The sequence below is a fragment of the Xiphophorus maculatus genome, chromosome 8, assembly GCF_002775205.1.
Source record: "Xiphophorus maculatus strain JP 163 A chromosome 8, X_maculatus-5.0-male, whole genome shotgun sequence".
Classification (NCBI taxonomy): Eukaryota; Metazoa; Chordata; class Actinopteri; order Cyprinodontiformes; family Poeciliidae; genus Xiphophorus; species Xiphophorus maculatus.
The window spans coordinates 6,565,091-6,588,435 of NC_036450.1; the positions used below are offsets into that span (position 1 = coordinate 6,565,091).

Here is a 23,345-nt window from a genome sequence, read left to right on the forward strand (position 1 = left end):
ATCTGAAACACAAAAATAATAAAAATGTGAATCAAAATTATTTGAATATTAATTTTTTTTCTGATGCTGTGTTTTATTTGTAAGTGACAATATTAAGTACCACTTTAGAAAGTCTTAACATGATTAAAAAATAGAAAAACAAAGTTTAACAGTTTAAAGTAACCAGTTTAAACACAAGTAAAGAAAAAAGTAGACAAGTGTTTTTATTTCTTTCATCCATTTATTTTTATAAACCAAGGCTTGTGATCGAGGGCTTCATCTCCAGCCGCAGATCTTTACTCTGAGTCCGCGTACATGGTGGGAAGGTTGGGCAGGACGCTGGTCCAGAAGTTCACAAAGCGCATCCTCAGCTTCTCTCCCACAGAGGTGCCGTCCATTTTGCCCTTGATCTCCACGAACTGGTGTCCACTGGACGTGAATTCTGGCCACGAAACCGGGACGCTCAGGCCTCCTTGGTTAGGGTCTCTGCGGACCAGAGACACAAAACGTCGTTAATGTGGGTCAGTCTTTCTCAAACCGCAGTCCGCGGGCGCCCCTAGCGGCCACAACGGTACTGCACGTAACGGACCGTTTATTTGCCGTGACGTCAGCTGTATGCTAGTTTGGGGAGCTAGTTTACGGCTAGTTTACCGAAGGATTGTGTTTAAAAATAACAATGAATAAATGGCTTAAAACCGAGTCACTCAAAAGAAAAAGTGAAGAATCCAGTGGAAAGAAAACAACGTGAGGATTATTTAGTGGTCGGAGGAAGGCAAGTCACACGGGCTGAGAGTTTTGATGTGTCGTTCTTTGATTTTTACGACCTTAGCTATTATTTTTAACTTTTATTTAATTCAAAATGGTTAAATTAAATTTAATTACCGGTATTTAAATACAATAGATAAATGGCTATAATTTATGAGATTTGTGGTAATTTTATATTTAATGGTGCAGAAGAGGATTTTTGTTTTTGGAATAGCAACAAGTATATTTTCTTTTTCTCTCTCTCTCTCCCTTTTTTTTTTTTTTTAGCTTTCTGGCTTTAATTTTCTGAGATCAAACATCAAAATGTTTAGAAAAATATCAGTACTCTAAATTCTCAAAATTTAGACTTTTTATAATAATCTTTACTCTTTTCTAAGAATTCTGATATTTTTCAGAATATCAGAATTCAGAAAAAAGTCAGAGCTCTTTATTTTTTTCAGAATTTTGAAAAAATTTTGACTTTCTTTCACAATTCTGACTTTTTTCCTCATAACTTCTACTTTTTTCCTAAGAATTCTGGTATTTTTCTCAGAATTCTGACTTTTGATCTTAGAAGATTAAAGTCCTAATAAGTTCTGAGAAAAAAAGTTTAAATAATTTTTTTCAGTGTACCTAATCTTCTTCCATGGAAAACTGCTTTCATTTAATTGAGTAAAATATTGTTTAAGCATAAGAAGGCTATTTTTAAGACTCTATTTATGTCTCCCTCTGGGCCACATAGAACTTTATGGCGGGCCAGTTTTGGCCCGTGGGCCTTGTGTTTGACACGTGGACAAAGTGGTTCTCATCCTGACAAAGTTTGAGAAGCACTGATGCAGATCTATTTCCACACTTGCAATTGGATTTTGGGTTGTATTCGTACCCCGTTTTGGCGAAGTTGGTCCAGTAGGCGATCATGTACCCGGAGACGTCCCGATGGCGCGGCCAGTAGCCCAGCGGGGTGGAGAAGGGCTTTCCAAAGACGTACTGCAGGTCGTCAGCGTGGTCGGCGCCCAGCCAGCCTGGGAAGGGGGTGAGGAAGCCTCCCAAACGGTTGGGCTCAGAGAAGAGGTACGAGTAGGTGCGACCAGTTCTTCAGTGGAAAACAAGAAGATTTAAAGGATTAAAACAATAAATATCACCTAAAGCTGGTGAATACTCATACAAAGCCTCACAAAAGTATTCATTTCCACCAGAAATGAATACTTTCTAAGGAAAAGTATTCATTAAATAACCTTTAATGTAAGGGAGAAGCATTAATGTAGGGTAGAAAGAAAAACAATAAATTGTTTTGCCATTTTTATCATCAAAACCTGAAAACTGTGCAGTTACACAAACTGTCAGGTCCTGCTAGCAAGCTTGCTAACTAAATATTTATTTTCAAGATAAATATTTATCTTACTAACTAAATATTTAGTGTGGAGCTAGATATGTAATCTGTAAACTAAATATTTCGCTGGTCAAATAAATATTAATATAAAGTGAAGCTAAATATTTAGCTTTCTAGCTAAATTTTGGTTTAGTTTACTGCTAAACATTTAAATTACAAAATAAATATTTAGTTTGTAGCTAAATTATGTAGTTTGTGAAATACATATTTAGCTTTCTAATTAAATATTTAGTATGAAGCCAAATATTTAGCTTGCTAACTAAATCTTCAGCTTGGAGCTAAATGTTTATCCTGAGGCTAAATATTTAGCTTGCTACCTAGAAATATTGCAAACTGAATATTTAGTTTGTAAATAAACATTTATCTTGCTAATTAAATATTTAGTTTGGAGCTAACTGTTTGGTTTGAGGCTTAATATTTAACTTACCAGCTAAATGTTAGCTAAATATTTAGCTTCTTAGCATAGCTCAATATTTAGTTTGGAACTGGATATGTAGTTTGTAAAGTAAGTATTTAGCTTGCTAGTTAAATATTAATTTAAAATTGTGACATTTTATAAATTAACGTGGTTGAAATGTAACTTTGAAAAATAAACCAACATTTTTTACTTTTATGACAGGTTAAAAAAAAAAATACTTGTAAAATGTTTCACTTTTTAATATTACAATTAGCACAATGTTTTGATCAATGCCAGCTGAAACGTTGAGGCCAGCCTTCACAGAAATGACCGAAACATTCAAGAGTGATATTTGTAAATACAAATAATCTTCTTACCTTGCTTTGGAGGCATGAAGATAAAGAGCAGCCTGAGTGGGAATCAGGAAAAGGTAGTCCGTTTCGATGGCCACAACAGTTTTCTTGACAGTCTCCCTGCTGGGTTTGCTTCCCCAGTCCAGGGTGTACGTGGAGAAGGCGTTTTCTGAACCAAGCGCTCCCTTTTCCTTGGTTAAGGAAGTCAAGAGCCTCTTAACATCATCACTGCAGTCAGCAGAAGGATGTAAAGCACTTATATTTATGATACATTTGACCATTTTAGAAATTGAACTGGATTATTGGGAGCAAATGCCAAAGAAGCTCTGGGTTGTTTAAACCGTTTCTACCTTTCCAGACCTGCTCCCTATTCACTAAATGTTTCCCAATGTTCCCTTGAACTCACATAGGGGTGTCCAACAATGCAGAGTTGACTGATGGGACATCAATGCCTGTGAAGATGTGTCCGTCCATGTCGTTGGCTCCGGCTATGTAGTCGATGTCGGCGGCGTTGTGGAACAGATTGGATGGATCATCCGGCAGGAAGTCGCCATCAATCACAGGAGACAGAGCCATGTTGTACACCAGAGGGTCTGGTCAACGGAGAAACAGGGCTAAACATGCTAGGCTAAAGTGATCAAGAACAATTGTATATTTACACAGCAATGTTCTGCTGTGGAGAGAGTCTTGAAGATGTCAAGCTGTTGAAAAGTAGGTCCATATTCAGCCTTTGACTTACTGTCAGGTGAGCCAGAGAGATGGATCTTTCCTGCCAATGTCAGAGCCTTGGGGTCGGTCATTCTCAGACACGTGGCCATGCGATTATCGGTGGGACAGTTGACTTGCAGAGCAACCTGAACGGTTAGGTTCCAAAAACAACCTGTCGCTTTTGTTTGAAAATATGTATTTCAGATCATTCATAAAATGAAAAACACAGGAGGAGCCATGTACCTCTTCAGCTAACTTGCGAGGATTTCTGTTGATAGCCCAAGGGCAAAGGGCGGCCCCACTTTGGGAGATGGCTCTCCTGATTATTCCCTGGTTGTGGGGAGTGAGAATCTGAGAGAAAAAAAATCAGAAAGCAGATTCTTTTTAAACATCCCTACAGATTGATTTAGATATTTTACTGTGGGCAGCTTCTGACCTGTAAACCAACACTGGCTGCTCCGGCGGACTCTCCAAAGACGGTGAGGTTGCTGGGGTCTCCTCCAAATGAGCGGATGTTTCTGTGCACCCATGCAATGGCGGCCTGCTGGTCCCACAATCCATAATTTCCTAAACATGATCCAAAGTGATGTTTGCAAGAAAAAAGTCAATTGAACCTCTGGATGTTTTCAAAAGATGCCTACCTGGCATAGTAGAGTCTCCAGCACTCAGGAAGCCAAGGGATCCCACACGGTATCCCAATGTCACTACAATGACATTTCCTCTGTCTGCGAGTTCCTGTCCGCTGTACAGATAGTTATCCAGGAAGTTAGCACCCATCGAGCCTCCAACCAAGAAGGCTCCACCGAAAATCCAGACCATGACAGGTAGATTGGAGGCCACTGAAAATTTAAGGGAACATTATTACAGTTAGTCTTGGTCAAATTTCAGTCACACTTCAGTCTAAGAGTTTACCTGAGTTGATGTGAGGAACCCAGATGTTCAGGTAAAGACAGTCCTCGCTGCCATAGACGTCGTCCATGAGAATCGTCAGCTGAAAGCATCTTGGCTTGAAGCTAGTGGCCTTCAGAGTGCCTGATCAGAATTAACACACAAACATTATAACACGACTGTTGGATCCACTCCTCCGATTCCACTAGGGGGCTCTACAGTTTATTTCACACGTGGTTAAAGTGACTTCCCAGCGAACCGGAAGTGGTTTTAAGTCAACGCAATCAGTCTAAATTAACCTTAAAGCCAGGAGACAAAGAAGAAAGCAACACATTTTCCTTTAAAGTCTATTGGATTATAATTAATATAAAATGTGTGGAAGTCTTCAGCTTCCTGTTTCTGACCAATAAGTTGACCAATCAGGACACAAAGTCCCAGAATGGTCCCATATAGCTGAAATCTTTACTACAAAGGCTTTTTGTAAGCGACATGTTTGATAACCTTAACTGGTAACTGTTACTGGTTAACCCACCATCCCAGCCAGAGTGACGCGTTGGCTTCTCAAACCTTCCAGGAGGGGCAGCGAAGGGAATGCCCTTGAAGACGTCCATGTGCCGCTGATTCCCAAGGCGAATATTTTCTCCCTGCACCGTTCCTCCCTCGGTAGAGACAATCCCGAGCTGCAAAGATAAACACGGAAAAGCTCAGTAAGTAGATGTTTTTGGTTGTTAATATAATAATAATAATTCATTTCTAGTTGGGTTTAGAACATGTTTAAAAGCTGTTAAATTAGACTTTATTTTTGCTGTGGAAGACGATGTAACTCCTTGAAGTGAGGATTTTGCTGTTGGAGAGAAACTCACGGAGACGGCGGAGACGGCCTCCAGAAAAACGGCAGCAGCAACCAAAACCCCAAGCATTATGATCAGGATTCAACTGTGAGCAACAGGATGGTCGTCAGCCATGCATTTATAAAGGAGACCTGCCCACCACACACCCTCCACAGCATCTGGCACACACCCACCCAGCGTGCGGCTTTTCCCACAGTTACACAATCAGTAACCAGCTCAGGTGTTAGTCTTAAGTTATTCAAGTACTACTTTTAAAACACGAGGGAAATGCTGTTGTGAAAGTTTAATTTCTTCTTTTTTGTGCAGTTTTGGAACATGAATGGTAAAATAAAGTCACCGATGTTTGAAAAAGTTACAGGATCTTATTATCGATTTGCCAAATTTTGCCAAAAATCGATGGAAACCAGCTTATGCAATGAACGTATGTGAAAATTGACATGTGATTTTGATGTTCTACCAGATTCTCCAGGTTAAATAAAAACAGAAAACCTCCATCTTTGTCTTAACTTTATAGCTTTTATTTGACATTCCAAAAAATACATTTATATGATTTATAACTGCTTCACCGAGGTCAAAGTGCACATGACCATCCTTTCAGAGAAACTTTTATGGATCCATGTTGTGTTTTGGCAGCATCCATCCGTTGTTTTTTCCCCTCCAAGGTCGTTGGGCGAGAAGCGCCCTGAACAGGTTGCCATGCCAACACATGGGTACAACAACGTGGATAACTAAAAATAACTGTATCAGGAAGCCAGACTTGGTTTACACAGCTGTCTTACATAGCGTAAAGTCCCGAAACGCTACGCAGCGTGTGATGCTAAGTTTATGATACACTTCTTCATCAGTCTGACTAAATATAGACTTGAGAAACAAAACATAAACAATCTTTAAAATTCTGCCGTCTTTACCAGATTCTAAAGTTATTTAAATCTATTTATAAGAATACAAGAAAACGGCAAAGTGTAAAAGGTCCATAAAATTATTTTCAGTTAGTCTACCAATACCTATAAGTGAAAAACTATCAATAAATCTGTTAATTTTAGCTTCTCTTTCATAACTTCCTGTATATTATTCCTCAGTAGGCACTGATAATTGTTTTATTTTTTATTTACAGTTCTTTTGTCACTGTTTCCTCCATTTCACCTGGTGGTTCTTTTCATGTCTACAAAAGAAGTATAACTCCAACTTTTATGCAGTTTAGCCGAATAGCCAGTCAGGTAGCTATATGCTATCATGCTAGCTAGCTGGTATTGCCGGATCATGTGGAGAACCGGTGTCAAACTCTTTTTCATTTTCTGTCAAATCAGGATCATGAACGCTCTTAAAGTGCCAGTTGTGCCAGAATGTATAGATAAATCCTGTTCACAAACTGTTAAAATATCAATCAATTCTTGATGATGAGGGACTGAGAAGATTATTGAACATATTTTCAGTTAATCCAGGACTGAAAATCCTGGAGGAATCACAAAATCCAGGATTTCGTCATTCTCTTTTTTTTTGGCCATAAAAATCAAAATGTTTGGAAAAATGACTGTAAATCCGACTTTTTATTACTTGCTGTGTAGATCATGGACTATAATCTGACATCAGTTAAGGCTGAGGCAGCTATTTGGTACAAGTAAGAAAGTTTTTGACAATTTTTGAGAAAAATCTGCAATAAACTCCCAATTGTTAGCGCAATTTGTTGATTTTCCATGGAAATTTCCAGAAAGTGTAGGGACTGATTGGTATAATTTGGCAGTAAACAGATTAAAACTGCATTGATTTGATTGATAACACGACATTTACGCATACTTAGCATTTAGTCTAGAACAGGGGAGCCCAAAGTCGGTCCTGGAGGGCCGGCATCCTGCATGTTTTAGTTCTCTCCCTGGTTTAAAGCACCTGGATCAAATGATGGCTCATTAGAGGCCTAGGAAGAAAACTGACCTGCTGAAAAGGTTGTTGGTTCTACCAGGGAGAGAACTAAAATGTGCAGGATGTCGGCCCTTGAGGACCGACTTTGGGCACCACTGCTCTAGATTCTAGAGGGCCGGCCACATAAAAAGCTGTGGCGGGCCGGATTTGGCCCACGGGCCTTGAGTTTGACGCCTGTGATGTAGAGTTTGCGCATCATCACACTGTACAGTTTTTTTGATAAGAAAATGACACATCTGGTCATATCTGCAGTTATCAGCAAAGACTTATCCACAGCGTTGAAGCAGAGTTAAAAATAGATGCTACCGAGTTGAAAGTAGAACATGATGTCATCGGCATAGAGACAAATCCAAATTCATTTTCAGTATTTAAGAAATTGATGGATGTTAGACGAAAGGCGTTCTAAAGGCTAAATGAAATGCTTAAATAAGGAAGTTTTAAATTCTTGAAAATTTGTTTTTCTTATTTTTCTTTGTAGTTAAAATAACTACAGCACTACTGCATCTTGACAATTAGTTGGAGATACTTTCCAGAGTAATGGTAACGAGGCAGCAATAAGAATCTAAATATATCCATTTACTTTTTAAATTTTTATTCAGTGTAATATTTTTTGTATGAAATAAAAACCAAGAAAGCAGTGTTTGTATTCGTCACACATGTGTTTATTGTTTATGAACCAGCCCCACTAGACATTGGCTTCATTGCAAACACAGGTTTTATTCTGAGTAGATGGAGGGAAGGTTGGGAAAAATGCTGGTCCAGAAATTCACATAGCGCAACCTCAGCTTCTGGCCCACGTAGCCGGCGTCCATCTTGGAATTGATCTCCAAGAACTTGTGTCCAGTGGACGTAAATGTCGGCCATGTTGCAGGTGTTCTCAGATCTCCTACGTTAGGATCTCTGTGAACCAGAGAAGTAGAAAATTTCACCAACCTTGATCTATTTCCAAGTCTGAAGACATATTTTGTGTTGTATTCATACCCCGTCTTGGCAAAGTTGGTCCAGTAGGCGATCATGTGTCCAGACAAGGTCCGATGTTTCGGCCAGTACATCAGCGGCGTGGAGTAAGGTAATCCAAAGACGTACTGCAGGTCATCGGCGTGATCAGCGCCCAGCCAGGGCTTGTTGTAGTTTCCCATACGGTTGGGCTCAGAGAAGAAGTACGAGTAGGTGCGACCAGTTCTTAAATGGAGAAATGAAAAGATAAAACACTTTCATTATAACCAAATATGTTATATTTGTAAAAGAAAGGTGTTTTCTTACCCTGCATTGGAGGCGTGGAGATAAAGGGCAGCCTGAGTGGGAATCAGGAATATGTAGTCTGTTTCAATGGCCACGGCAGTTTTCTTGATGGTCTCCTGGCTGGGATTGGATCCCCAGTCCAAGGTGTAGGTAGAGAAGCCATTCTCAAAGCCAAGGGTCCCTTTCTCCTTGGTGAAAGCACCCAGGAGCCTCTTGATCTCATCGCTTCAGTCAGGACAAGAATGTTGGACATTTAGATCTGGTAAAAAGGCATCAAAACCTGTGCAAAAGTTTTGAGTTCAACTTCTTTGTAATGTTTTAAAGTGATCAGTAGTGTCCCCAGCCTTTTGAAAAGTTACCTTTCATGCTTCCTTAAACAGCTTAGGATAGATATGCGAGTGATACAAAACATGTTCGTTACATTTTTTGCACAAAATTAATTTTAGATAATGAGATTTTATCTGCTTTAGGGCGTCTTGTCACTTTAAAACCAAATAAGATGTTGCTGGCCACGCCCCCCAACTCAACGTCTACTCAATGCTCCAAATAGATGCACAACTATACAACCGAAAATCTTTGAAAAGCAGAAGTGGAGCCAACCAAAACGCAGCAAGTGGTTTCGGTAAGGTCAACAACAAACCACTTGTCTTTTCCAGTAGCCATTGTACAGGGTATACAGCGGTAAAGCCAGCTGACCAAAAGGTGCTGCTACTCTGCTTGGGTATCTAGGTGATGGGCTGGGCTCCTGGGGTTGCTAGGTAACGGCGCAGTAGCAATTGATTGTGACTTAGCAATCAAATAACATTTCCCAAAAACGTGAACTTATTGCCAAAAAACAGCTGGATGTTTTTTGTGTTTTGTTTTAGGAGCAAATGGACGTATAAAAACTTGCAAAATGTGAAATTTGTATAATAAGTCCCAGTTAAAGGTTTTTCTTTGGATTTTGGATGCTTAACTTTGGTCTAGGTCCTGACTATTTCAGTTATTTCCAGAAGACATGTATTTTCCTTCTTTAGCTGGATACGTTAAATATTCCACACATTTCAACAGAAATGTGAGTAACTCTATTCTGTTACTCTTCCATCATCCGTTGCTAGCAGCTAGCAACGAATGCTAGCTACTAGCTACCTTATGCTAGCTACCTTCCAACGGATGAAAAAATCCAAAAAGGTTTTTTCAAAATCCAGAAAGCTGACAGAAGTGATCAAATTACTTTCAAGCTATTAAAATTACAGGTGATTTGAAACTTTTACCTGCTTTCAACAGACTTATTGTGTCACAAATCTAGTAAATACAACTTGAACTCACACAGAGGTGAACGTCAGAGGAGAGTTGATCGACGGGACATCATAAAAGGTAAAGATGTGTCCGTCCATGTCGTTGGCTCCGGCCATGTAGTCGATGTCGGCGGTGTTGTGGAACAGATTGGACGGGTCATCAGGCAGGAAGTCGCCGTCAATCACAGGAGTAAGAGCCAGGTTGTCGACAAAAGGGTCTGACCGACAGACATACTGACTCAGATTAATCTGATTTAACAGTAAAGCAATACATATTTGCTTCAGATATCATACACTCTGATTTTCACCTCAAGTTTTCTTGTTATACTTCACTAAGAAAGTTTTTCATATTGAAAAAATATGCTTAAAATCACTAATCAAAGTTATTTATCTCCAATTAACAAAGGATTTTTCAACAAATGGGTCAAATTTGTTGAAAAACGTTAGAATGCTACACTGACATCGTATTAGTGGAAATTAGCCATTGCTAAAGCTACTGCTAATGTTAAAGGGCTAAATTTAACCATTTTGACATCAACCATCAGTCAGTGAAATGTGTTACAACACAGTACGTTGCCCTCAATGGGGTCAAATTAGCATACAGCTAATTTTCATGGCATTTCCTTAGTTTAATTTTTAAAATATGCATAGTGATATCAATAAAATAAAACATTCAGTAGTGGTAACCACTGACTAAACAGTTAGTTGGGCTAAACCTAAAGCACTGCTCATAAACATTAGCTCAGCCAACGCTAGAGCTCCACACTGACATATTAGCGTAAATTAGCCATTGCTAATGCTAAAGCGCTAAATTTAACCATTCTGACACCAACCTCAAGTCAATGAATTGTGTTACAACATAGATTTATTTGTGTTCAGAAAATGATTCTTTTGAACAAACCATTCACTCGTGGGTCCGGTTTTAGAGTTGTTGAGTGTTGTGACTATAAACATCTACCTATCGGAGGAACGCCTAACGGTCGATAAACAACACTTCAACAAACATGTTGAACTTTATTCAAATGAAAGTTTACAAATCAGCCAAGTAAATTAGCACTTTTGAATTTATTTAGAAAATTAATTTAGGCGAAGCTAAGTGTTTTCAAAGTTAGCTAAAATGCTAAAGTCCCACTATTAGTGCATTAGCAGATGAGAAGGAGTGTGGAGCTTACCGTCAGGAGAGCTGGTCAAAGAGACGGTTCCCGCTTTAGTGAGAACCTTTGGATCCGTCATCTTCAGACAGTCGGCCATTCCGCTGTCAGTGGGGCAGTTGACTTTCAGAGCAAGCTGGAGAAAAAGCTCTAAAAATGTCACATTGCTGATGTTTTACAGTATGCATGTTAATGATCCCTACAACACGGGTAACAGGAGCCATGTACCTCTTCAGCATACTTGCGAGGGTTTCTGTTGACAGACCAAGGGCAAAGGGCGACGCCGCTTTGGGTGATGGCTCTCCTAATCAATCCCTTGTTGTGAGGGGTGAGTGTCTGTCAGAGAAACAGGAAACACATTTATTAACATCCTTTCCAAGTAATTGAGAAAGGTTTCTAATAGTCATGGACATCACTAACTAAAAAGTTAGTTGTGCTAATGTTAAAGTACTAATCATTAGCATTAGCTTCACTAACGCGAAAGTGTTACACTCAGATGGTATTCAGCAGAAGCTAACACTAAAGTGCTAAATTTAAGCATGTTGAGTTTTGCTAGCTCTGTTGCTGATTTAGCCTAGCTAACCACGGTAGGATTGAACATATATGAGTTTTTAAGTGTGTTTGTCAGTGTTGTATTTTTCTAGATACATACCACTTGCTCAATAACATTTGTTAAAAAAACAAGAGACAACATGAGAGGAAACGGAACAGTTCTTCACCCCCTTCAAAATAAGAGCATGAATATAAACATGAACTACTTGAAGAATTCCTAACAGTCAATAACTTCTAAACACACATCAAACTTTATTCAACTGAAAGTTTATAAAACAACCAAGTTAATTAGCGCTTTAGAATTTATCTGGAAATATTAACTTAGGGGAAGCTAAGTGCACTAAACAAGCACTAAACAAAAATTTAGCTCCAATATTAGCACATTAGCATATTAACAATGGTGGTGTGTGCCCACAGATGGCTTTTATCCATTCAATATAACATCTGCTAATGTTCTTAAAAATCTGCTGAATGGTCCAAGTTAAACCTCTGACCTGGAAGCTAACACTGGCTCCTCCGGCGGATTCTCCAAAGACGGTGATGTTGCTGGGGTCTCCTCCAAATGCCTGGATGTTTCTGTGCACCCATGCAATGGCGGCCTGCTGGTCCCACAGCCCATAATTTCCTAAACGAGATCCGACAAAGTGAAGATTGCACGAAGCATTGAAGGTACCAACTGGATCTTTTTAAAGGGTTCCTACCAGGAAGAGTGGAGTCTCCAGCACTCAGGAAGCCAAGGGTTCCCACACGGTATCCCAACGTCACAACAATAACGTTTCCTCTCTCTGCCAATTCCTGTCCATTGTAGAGATGGGTTCCCATGAAGTTTGCTCCAAATGACTCACCAAACATGAAAGCTCCACCGTAGATCCAGACCATGACGGGCATATTGGAGGCCACTGGAAAAAAAACAGACTTAGTTTTGGTCTAAATTTGATCGCCTCTGAAGGTAAATGTAGATATTTACCTGAGCCAATGTGAGGAACCCAGATGTTCAGGTAAAGACAGTCCTCGTTGCCAGAGACGATGGTCATGAAAGGGTTCAGTTGAAGGCATTTGTCCCTGAACTGGGTGGCCTTAAGTGTACCTGATTAGGCACATACCAACACATGGTGGCATTTTTAACGGATTAATTAACTAGTAGAAAATAATTCAGTCAAACGGCAGCAACTCAATGCATTCATGCATCTAAATGTGATGACCTCATGAAATTCAAAGAGTGGATAGTAACTTGTTACAATTTATCATTTATATTTACTTGAGTAACTTTTTGGAAAAAAAATTACTTTTAGGAGTAGTTTTACTACACTGTACATTTTACTTTTAGTTGAGAAATATTTTTATAAAGTTCCCACTCGTTAATCTTTTATTTTGTAATTATGGTATTATTTTATTTTGGTTTTTTTCTTAGTTTTAGTCTGTACAATTCGAGAAATTTGATATAATTTTACATATTTGTCTGTCTGATGTCTATTTTTAAAACATTAAATCAGATGTTCTGATGCTCAGTAGAGCTGTCTTTTTAACCGGATACTTTTTTACTCTCACTTGACCAATTCTTCGAACGGCTAAGTTATATTTCTACTTGAGTACTCTTATTTTTTATTTTCTGCAACACACCTGGTCAGTGATATTTTTGTTGAACATAAAAAAAGATCGAAGATGCAGCTTGGGAAGCTAAACCTAGCCAAAATGCTACTTGACACGCTATTGGCTGCCGTTTGAAAAGCAGCCAATCCAGTAGCGCCATTCATTTTTCTTGGCGCTGATTGGCTGAATCCCAGAGAGCGGATATAAGGAGGACCAATGAATATTGGAAGAGCGTTAACGTTAGCTTGTGCTGCTGCGGTGCTGCTAATGGTACCATAGAACTGCAGACGGTCAATACTGTCCATATTAATGCACATTACGCTATTTTCGGTGCATAAACTATTAAAATAAGCAGTTAAAAGTGTTTAGAGGGATTCTCAAATATAATAGTCCTTAATTTCCGTGAATCTCGGGTGATTAACTTTTAAGTTCGTAGTAGCAAGTATCACATCTATCCAGTGATTTTAAGGTAAAACCAAATTTTGGTTCACCCAAATACAGCAGCCATTTTCAAAAAATAAAGTGACCCAAACCCTGCTGCTATTGCTGAGAATGGACAAGATTGTTTTCAATTGAATTAAAAAATAAATAACTAAAATTACATGAAAAATTAAAACTAAATAAAATGTTGCATGTTTAGTTTAATGCTTAGGAGGTAAAAATATATAAAATAAAATAGAATTGTAATTATATTTTTGTCAAAATAAGTGTAAGACTGTATAATTGAAATAAATTGCACCTCTCCCACTACATATTTAATTTAAATAAATACATTTAAGTTGCTTTCTGGAAGTAAACAGACTTGGAGTCTTTTGCACATCTGTCCTGGTTGTTATGGACAGTATGTTAGGGTCACCCACCGCTCCAGCCTGGGTGACTCTTTGGCTTCTCAAACCTCCCAGGGATGTCAGCGAAGGGAATGCCTTTAAAAACATCCATGTAGCGACTGAAACCCAGGAGAAGGTTTTGACCCTGCACCAACCCTCCTTCGGTGGACACAACCCCGAGCTGCAAGGGTCACAAACAAACTAAGACTGAGTCATTTTAGGCTTAAATAAGTCCTTTTAGATAGAAAAACAAAAAAATATTAGAAGTAATATAAGAATCTCTTTATCTCTAGATTATTCAGATTCTGTTCGTGTGAGATTTGCTTTTTGAGGAGGACTTACAGAGGCGGCAGAGATGATCTCCAGCAGAACGGAAAGCGCCACCAAAACCCCGAGAACCGCCATCAGGAATAAAACCCTGAAAACCAGGATGATTGCCAGCCTCGCGCTTTTTAAATAGCATCTGACACATGTGCAGACATGACACATAATCATTAACCAGCTCATGTGTGTATGTTTCTGAGTTTTCTTCAGATAAATATTACACTTCACATAAAGAAAAAACAGTCATCATGTAAAGTTTAATGTCAGTTTTTCAACTTGATTGAAATTTGACTTTAACTTGACCAGAAATTTGCTACTTTCCTCAACTTCCACGTCAGGAAAAGACCCAGAGTATCATATCAGTTTCTCAAAGCGAGCCAAGATGTTTTTGCCAAGTGACCAACTCATGGAAATTTATGCAATAAAATAAACTAAAACCAGACATGTGAAAGGCTACGCTTTAGGCGTATTGCACCTTTAAATGATCTCATGAAGACAAATCTTCAAGGATAAATAAAAATAATTCAAACATGAACCTTCAGAGACACATAAAAACAATTACAAAATCAGTCTTCTATCACCTGAAGAACATTCTAGGAATAAACAACTAAGACATAAATATAGAAACAATTATATTTATCTTTAGTTGAATTGACAACAGTGTCATTTTTAATCGGAAAAAGAAAAAACACTGTGTTTCTGTGTGAGATTGGATAATTGCGTATTATAAACTGATTGAGAAAAACAAAGTAATTTAATTTAATCACAGCAGTGTCTTCACAGGTCTGCCTAAAACCAGGCAGCCTGTTGATCCAGAATGCTGCTGCTGCTGTTCTCTCTAAAACCTGGAAGATCGAGCACATCACCCAGTTTTAAAGTCTCTGTAGGTAAAATACACTTTAAAATACTTGTTACCTTATAAATCACTGAACGGTTTAGCACCAAAATATAGTTAAGATCTGTTGTCATATCAACCGTTATGTTGTAATTTTTCTGCGTTTCGCCTCGCAGCACGTTAGTAGTTTTTGGTTGAGTGTTTATATTCACCACGGAACCGCATGAGGCGCGTTTTGCATCCCGCATCAGGCTTTGTTTGGACCATTTCTCTTTCCTGTTCTGATATTTCCTCCATCTCTGTTTCTGTGTTAAGGGCTCCGCTTAATGATGGACCAGCAGCGCCCTCTGCTGGTTGGAGGCCAAATTACAACACTAAATTAGGTCTAACAGACGTTAATTGTCAATCGATTGGAATCTAGTGAACCATTAATCGACAATTATTTATTATTCGATTGATTGTTTGTAATCACACAATCAGGATGGCTCCTTTGGAAGTTTTCCAGGTTGGAGGAGAATCTGGAAAGAGATTCCTAGATTTCCCTGTTGGACCACAGAAAGGCAACCTGATCTCCAACGAGTGGAGGATCTTACAAGTAAAGACTCAGCACCTCAAAGCTTTAAAAGAAATTGATTTCTTTATTTACATTTTACAAAAAATCCTAACTTTTTACATAAATGGACACCAGATTATTTTGTCACATATAATCCAGGATTTCTGTCTCCATCTCATTTTCACTTCCTTCTGAAGGCTGAAACTCATCATCCTCGTTTTCCTCTTCGTCTTCTTTGTTGTCACCCTCCTCCTCTTCTTCTTCTTCATCGTCCTCTTCCTCATCCTCTCCTTTCAGATCTTTCATCGTGTATTTTACATGTCCTCTCCGTCGTCTCTTTGGTAACCTGTCTTGCTTTTCTGAAAGAAAAGGAGAGAAAATGAACTGAAGGATTAAAAAACAAAAAAAAATCATTATCTTTAAAGGTGACCTATTATGCTTCCATGAACAGGTCAGGACAGATCTACGGGTGAAACAAAACATGTTCACTACATTGTTTTACACAAAGTCATTCTTAGATAGTAAGATTTCTGTCTGCTCAGTTCTGCCTGTTTTAGGGAGTCTTCTCACTTTAAATCCAAACAAGCTGCTCCTGGCCACGCCCCCCAACTCAACGCTTACATTCACACATTAAAATGGCCGCAAACAGATGTGAAATTGTACAACCACACGTCTTTGAAAAGCAGAAGTGGAGCCTCCTCCGCAACCAGTAATAGTGCGGCAAGCTGTTTCTGGTTTCCGGCAGCCATTGTGCAGCGCGTACAGCAGTAAAACCTGCTGACCAAATGTTCTAGAGCTCAGCCTGGGTTGCTAGGTGACGGGCGGAACTCTGCTGGGGTTGCTAGGTAACGGCTCAGTGCTCATGGAATTTACAATTGAAAGGCTAATTAAAACGGCTAATTTTCCAGACACCCATAAACACCTGGGTGTTTTTTTTAAAGCACATTTGCTGTAGAAGTATAAAAATATTCAAAATGTAAATCTGACTTAGTGCTTTAAATCCAGGCACGTATAAATCGTTGAATAGATTAAGATTAAATGAAGATGGTGGGATTTCTCACTATTATCAAAGATGTAATGCTTGATTGGTCGATTATGAAAAGAGGAAATGCTTTGAAGTTGTTTTTCGTACCTGGTTTCTTCTCCCTGACCACCTTCTTAATCATAGTGGAGATGATGTCTCTCAGCTTATCCGTGGTGCCGACGACACACCAGCCGTCGCGCTCGTCACACTCCCGCTCCTCGCCGTCGTTCTGGCTTATCGCCTCTCTGATGCTGGGGAAGCAGAACCGTTAGCGACCGCCGGTCACAGCGGGACAGAGTCTTAAAGACGCCCGGTACCTGTCCACGTCCAAATCACAAAGCTGGTAGAACATCTGTCTGTGTGGAGGCAGCAAGCCGTCTCTGAAGATGTAAGCGGAGTCCTGCACGAGCAGAGGAGGTCGTTTCAGGACAAAATGCTTAAAATTGTTCATTTTCTTGATGTTTTTGTTCACCGACCTTCAGCTGGAAGGAGACGGGAGGCGGGTCGCGACTGGTACCGGGGCCTTCTGGGGCGGGAATATCCATCAGGCTGGCAGCCGGCGGAGCTTAGGAAATGATTAGTGGCAGCTTGAGTTTCAAGATTATATTATTGTGAAGATAATTCTGTTCGATAGACGCCATCAATATCAATAGATAATTCCTCTGAGAGAATATTCATGCCAAATATTTCAGATATTTCTATGTAACCCCTTAATAATTATCGATATTGACTGATATGTAATGCTTGTACCAGAAGATTTTCAGCTCTACAATCAAAACGCCTAAACAAATTTGCATGAATTTGCATGAATCAGCTCATATTGAAACCTGTTTTGTTTAGAGTGGTCGGCAGACTGTAGCTCAGGGTGCTTCTCTTGGCTTTCACCGGTATGTTGGGTGGAGTGTAGCCTTAAAAAAAGAAGAAAAGCATGGTGAGAATGCAACACACCACAAACAGTTGGCTAGCATTCAGCATCTATGAGACGAAAAACATGAAGACAGTCCAGGTAACGGTAACAAACTGAAGAAAACAGTTTGTTATATACACACACACACACATATATATTGCATATAAGGTAACAACACCTTAAATGTAAATATGCTTTAGCCAAACTTCACCTGCTTCAGATTTTTAGACAGTAAAATGTTTTTCTTAATTCAAAAAGGAACTGAATTATTTATTTGCATCTTTTAACATATTTCTAATATTGTATAAAAAACTATTAAGTGGTAAATTAAAAAATATGTAGAGTGTGCCATTTTTAAAATCTGATTAGTCATCAGAATAATTGACGCATTAATTGATTAATCATAACTTGCAGCCCAAATTTTCTTCCAGATTAGGAAAAGAACGGTTGCAATAAATCCTGAACAGAACCAGATTATTACTGACGTCGTAACTTCATCAGGAACAAGGTGGCTGGTGTTTTGATGCAGTTCTTTGGTTCTCCTCACCGTATTTGGAGCTGACCCGGATCCTAAAGTCCAGCATCTGGTATTTCTTGGACTCTGTGGTCGTTCTGGGGTCGTAGCCGAGTCGGACCCACAGGCTCCTCCAGGGTCCGGTGACCTGGAGAAGAAACACCTGGAGGTTAGAAAACAACAACTGACACAATCCTGTCCAGGCCTGTTATTCCTGTCCATGTGTGCCATATTTTGTCCTTCCACTAAACCTTCCATTTATTTGAATTGATTCTGTCCGGTTAGCAAAGACCTTTTGTGGTTTACCCTGAGCGTGTCTATGACCCTCCTGGAGTTTGACAAAATATCACATTACTGTATTAAAATGTAATTTTTTAATTGATCTTCATTTGTAGTAACAACTTTCTGAGATTCAGAATTAATGTTAGAAGTTTTACTTTCTAAATTTAATTACGGAAACAAATTTACCTTTAAATTATTGTGTTGTTTATTGATATGCATGAGTGGTTGAAGTACTTTGTTCAGACTTTAAACAGCAGAAAGTATTTCATGAAATTAAAAAAGACAAAAGAAAGAAAAGGGAGGAAGAAGAAAAGATGAAAGATAAAAAGGATAAAAGACAAAAAGAGGACAAAATAAAGAAGGAAAAAGAACGAGGAAAGAAAAGAGGAAGAAGTTGACAGAAGACAGAAAAATAGGAAAACAGAAGGAAGAAATAAAAGAACAGAAAGTGGAAGAAGAAAAAACATGAAGAACGAAACAAAAACATGGACAAGAAAATGAAAAACAAGAAGAAGAAAGAGGAAAAAAGACAGAACAACTGGAGGTCCAGCAGTTTTCTGGCTTCTAGTTGGGCAACATTTTGCTGCAACATTGCGCTGCGGTCTCCAGGTTGCGTTGCCTGCAGAACGCGCTGCTCACCATGTAGTAGGCGTAGACGGGCAGCAGCAGCTTGAGTTTATCCGGGTGGAGGTCCAGGTTGGCCTTGAGGGCGTTGCGGGACCAGATGGGTCGACTCTCAAACATCTGAGCAGCAAAATGTTTTCCAGAGATTAGATAAAACCAAACCGTTCAACGTTGCATAACAGAATCAGAATCGGCCGTGTTTCCAGCTGAGCAAATACCTTCTTGACCTTCTCCTCGCTCTCAAGGTCGTGCTCCTTCAGGCACACCCGACCCCAGTTGACCCGCGCCGCCTCCAGGCACTCGCTGGGAACGGCGGGATCCGTGAAGCTGACGAAGATGGCGTTGTGAGGCCGCCGGGCGCGGTTCAAACCGATGAAGTTCTTACTGACGGGCAGAGGGCTGCAAACGCAAAACAGGAAAACATTTACAGAACAAATCAAACAAATCCTCGTTCCTCTACGGAAGAGGAGCAGGGCCACTGACTGGTCATCTCAGACAAGTCAGAATTCTGAGGAAAAAAATAAAAATAAATTCTGAGGAAAAAAAATCTGAGAAAATAAAATTTGAAGTTTAAAAATCAGAATTCTGAGAAAATCCAGTCAAAAATCTCAGAGGAAAAAAAAGTCAGAATTCTGAGAAAAAAAAAATCTAAATTCTGAGGTTAAAGTCAAAAATCTGAGACTCAAGTAAAAATGTTAGTATTTTTCAGTGGCACTGATCCTCTTGCGTATTCTCCCTGGCTTAAGGTCGACCTACAGCGACGACACCAGCTTCTGAACGGAGTCGGGTCGGTAGAAGTAATCCACCGGACTGTCGACGCGTGAGAAAATGGCCGGGGGCAGGAAGTAAGGAACGTCCTGCGAGAAGAACGCTTGATTCTCTGCTTTATGGAGGATGATTTTGTCGTAAAGAGACACGTTTTTTCCGTTCTGGGAATCCACAGCGAGGCACTGGAAGTCTACCATCCCTGCAGAGCAAATACACGTTTTCATTTTCTCTTAATTTAACAAATGAAGTGAAGCAGGTTCAGATTTTACCCTGGAACTTGTACGTCGTTCCTATGATTCCCATCACGTCCATCTGGATCTGAGCGTCTTTGGGGTCTTTTTTTCGGACCCGCCGTCGCACCCTGAGGAGGAGGTTGCTCGACGGGAGCCGGTTTCCACACATAGAGTGGCAGAAGGGGTCACGGGGTCGGAAACGCATCTCCAGTCGCCTGCTGGGGTCACTGAACGTCTGTGGGAAAACCAGAAATACGAGTTCAATAATCAATAATCACATTTGGGAATCACAATAACAAAATAAACTTTCCATCTTTAAAGACGTAAGCAGATAATTCTAACACTGAATGCTAAAATGTTAAAAGAAAAAACATGGAGACGTGGTTTTAAAGGAGTGTATTAGTGTTGTCAATCATCCTCATGTACTCGATACTAAATGGTCTACTGGTGGAGAAACACCATTACACCTTACAGTGATCGGTGGCCATGCTAACAAGGGTTAGCATTCACAACAGGCTCTGCTAGCTACGTCATAACAGAGTGCAATGAGCAATGCCACACTGAGAGTGATTGACAGCGCTAAGTCCCGCCCCTAGGCTCTGATTGGTTGATTTTATTCACCACTGGGAGAGGACGGAGGAGTTTAATGTTTTTCACAGATTACTTTATACCGCACTATGTCACGAGATAGGAAAAATATATATATTTTCCAAATCAGTTTCTATCAATAAAAAACTTATGAAACTTAAAAAAAACAAAAACTCCTCCAGGTGTGTCTGTTTGTGGTCAATCTTTGTTTAAAACATGGTTGTTGTTTTTTCATTCAGTGGATTTTCATAATATCCAGAAATGTTACTCAGGTAAGAGCAGAAATACTTCATAATAAAATTACTCAAAGAGCAGTGTAGTACAAATACTCCTAAAAAGTACTTTTTTCAAAAAGGTTACTCAAGTAAATGTAACTAGTTATTACCCAACTTTGATCAACCTGCTTTTTTTGTTTTATTTTTCTGTTTTTCCATGACAAAACATATGATCCCTGTTACGTAAGATAACATATTTCCTTTCTTAAAAAAAAGAAAAAAGTTTTATCCGAACTCCAAAGGGGAACAGAATATTTTAGCCTGACGTTCACACCCGGTAATGTTTTGTTATCCCATTGGTTATTTTCTGTTTTAACCGAATTTCGCACAAATCCCGAACCAGCAGCAGTTGGTTCCGCTCACTTTCGTCACCGTCTGTTCTCCTCCCAGAGTCTCCAGCATCCTCTCCACGCTGGTCACCATGGCGGGATACTCCACGCACACCAGCTTCTTGTTCCGCAGCTCCACGGAGGACGAGCCGCCCGGCGTGGACTCTCCGGTCCGGCCGGACAGGCTCAGCTCTTTCAGGGTAAAGTTTAGCGTCACATCCCCCTGATCCGCAGCACCAGCAGCCGCCATTGCTCCCGTTAAAAGCGAGCGAAAACGAGTAAGAAATGTTCACTTTCACGTCGTACGCGGACTGTGAACGTGCAAAATAAGCCCGGGCGGAAACAAGTTCTTGATGTAAAAGGTTCCGCTTCCATTTCCAGAGAAAAATTCTATGATTCACTAACCGGTATGAAAATAAAATAAATAAAAATAGCTAGCTGGACAGATTTCTAGCTTTTGAAGGCGAGTATGTTGTTACAGAATTTAGCAGTAACAATATTTTTATATATTTTGAAATTGTTGACTTGGATCACAACACTAAATCAAAAGCAAAAGAAATTAGTCATTTAAATTTTGGTTGACTCACTAATTTTGTATTGTGTTAATTTTTTCACAAGCTTTTAGAGTTGACGTCAGATTAATATTATATTGTATTCTCTATCATACCTTTTTTTCTTTTGTACGTTTCTATTTCCTTGTCATTGTACAAAAAAATTAGAACACATGATAATAAAAAGAACTCATGCGTTATATGTCATGAGTTATTTAAGAATTTTAAGTAGATTATTTAGATCATCTGAAATAATTTCTGTGGAATTTGGAAATATTTGAAATTACAGAATTGATTTTTTTAAGAGAATTAACTGTTGGATTGTATTTTTAGAGGTTTTTTAAAACATCTTTTTAATTCCTGGCAGTATTTTAGTTATTGATATTCTAATTTAAGAAACAATAATGTATTTTATACCGATTAAACTTTCATAATTTGATTTTAAAAGTTTCATGCATTGCTGATTAAACATGTATAATTTAATTTCAAAATATGAGGAATAGGTTAGTATTTTAAAAATATTCAGACTACAGTTAGTGAACAATAAATAAATCAAAATTATTTAGTTAATAACAACGACAAACAATTGATTCTTCTTTTTGTAAAATAACTGAAAATAATAATAATAAAAAAACATAAATGTAAACATTTATGCAGCACAACCACCTGAAGCAACTGGAGGCTTTAAAAATCATTTTACAAATAATTTCATTAAGAACTCCTCTGGTTTTATTTGTAGACTTTTGAATATTTTAGTATTTTGCTGCATTTTCACTCGCTAAAAGTTAAATTCTTGTAATAGAGGACAAAACTGTGGAAAAGTCAAGTTTTTAAATCTGTAAGAATGACGTAGTGGCTTTGCCGTTTCTGGCCACATGAGGGCAGCACTCTCAAAACTATCGCGAGGCAACACCTGTCTGTCTGTAAGTAAGTTGTTGTTGTTTTTTTAAAGCTTACACTTTACCAACCGGTTCTTTAAAAATTCTTTATGCAAATATTTTGGATTTGTAGCTGGACGATTCAGCTGCTGGTAAAAGTAATCTGAGAAATCCTGTGTTTTAAAAAGGATCTGAATAAACAAGATTTTCTCTCAGACTCGCCCTGGAACTGTAAACAGATTATCATCCCATGAGGAAGAAACAGAGACGCTTCGCTCGTCTGAGTGTTGACAGAGTTATCTAAGATGCTGCTGGATATTCATCCTTATTTATTTTAGCTCAAGTTTGTCTTCTGCAGACATCATACATCGATGCTATTGACATTGTTTCTAAACTTACTTAAAATAAGTCATTTTTAATGATTAAATTAAGAAAAATTCAACATTAATTTGATTTAGTTGTAGCAATTAGTAAAAATAGATCAAATGTTACTGACCTGCTACAGTCATTTTTTTAAATGTGGTTTCTGTTTGAGGAAATAAACCTGATTTCCCTTACAAAGACAAACCCAGCTGTAAAAACAAAACAACAATATTTGGAAAGTTAACTTGTGCTACTTGCATTGAATTTAAGAGCTAAAGAAGCAGTTATTATTGTTTGACTTGTGCGATTAAGTCAGTAAAAAACTGACTGGTTAGACTGAAGTTTAAAAGTTGCATGTAAATGAAATAAATGGAACTAGTATTTATTCTGCGTATAGTAGAATAAATACTACTTTACTATACTATTTTACA

At 38.8% G+C, this 23,345-nt stretch overlaps 3 protein-coding genes across 3 annotated transcripts; all 3 read right to left on the reverse strand.

Moving 5' to 3' along the window:
* Positions 1-200: 200 nt before the first annotated feature.
* Positions 201-5,413, reverse strand: LOC102226868 (bile salt-activated lipase-like). Its single transcript, XM_005814280.2, has 11 exons — positions 5,323-5,413; positions 4,992-5,139; positions 4,484-4,603; positions 4,213-4,410; positions 4,008-4,138; positions 3,815-3,922; positions 3,603-3,717; positions 3,270-3,456; positions 2,888-3,091; positions 1,607-1,816; positions 201-465 (listed from the first exon to the last, which is right to left on the reverse strand). Exons 1-11 carry the CDS (start codon positions 5,377-5,379, stop codon positions 276-278), a joined length of 1,668 nt encoding a protein of 555 aa, XP_005814337.2. The 5' UTR covers positions 5,380-5,413; the 3' UTR covers positions 201-275.
* A 2,454-nt stretch (positions 5,414-7,867) lies between these two features.
* On the reverse strand, positions 7,868-14,314 carry LOC102226098 (bile salt-activated lipase-like). The gene is made up of 11 exons (XM_005814277.2): positions 14,209-14,314; positions 13,900-14,047; positions 12,417-12,536; positions 12,151-12,348; positions 11,944-12,074; positions 11,126-11,233; positions 10,919-11,033; positions 9,778-9,964; positions 8,491-8,694; positions 8,209-8,409; positions 7,868-8,127 (listed from the first exon to the last, which is right to left on the reverse strand). Exons 1-11 carry the CDS (start codon positions 14,269-14,271, stop codon positions 7,944-7,946), a joined length of 1,659 nt encoding a protein of 552 aa, XP_005814334.1. The 5' UTR covers positions 14,272-14,314; the 3' UTR covers positions 7,868-7,943.
* A 1,335-nt stretch (positions 14,315-15,649) lies between these two features.
* gtf3c5 (general transcription factor IIIC subunit 5) lies at positions 15,650-21,453 on the reverse strand. The gene is made up of 11 exons (XM_023337824.1): positions 21,157-21,453; positions 19,967-20,165; positions 19,686-19,896; positions 19,148-19,328; positions 18,945-19,049; positions 18,057-18,171; positions 17,430-17,510; positions 17,079-17,167; positions 16,920-17,002; positions 16,711-16,853; positions 15,650-15,937 (listed from the first exon to the last, which is right to left on the reverse strand). Exons 1-11 carry the CDS (start codon positions 21,370-21,372, stop codon positions 15,723-15,725), a joined length of 1,638 nt encoding a protein of 545 aa, XP_023193592.1. The 5' UTR covers positions 21,373-21,453; the 3' UTR covers positions 15,650-15,722.
* Between the last annotated feature and the right edge of the window lie 1,892 nt (positions 21,454-23,345).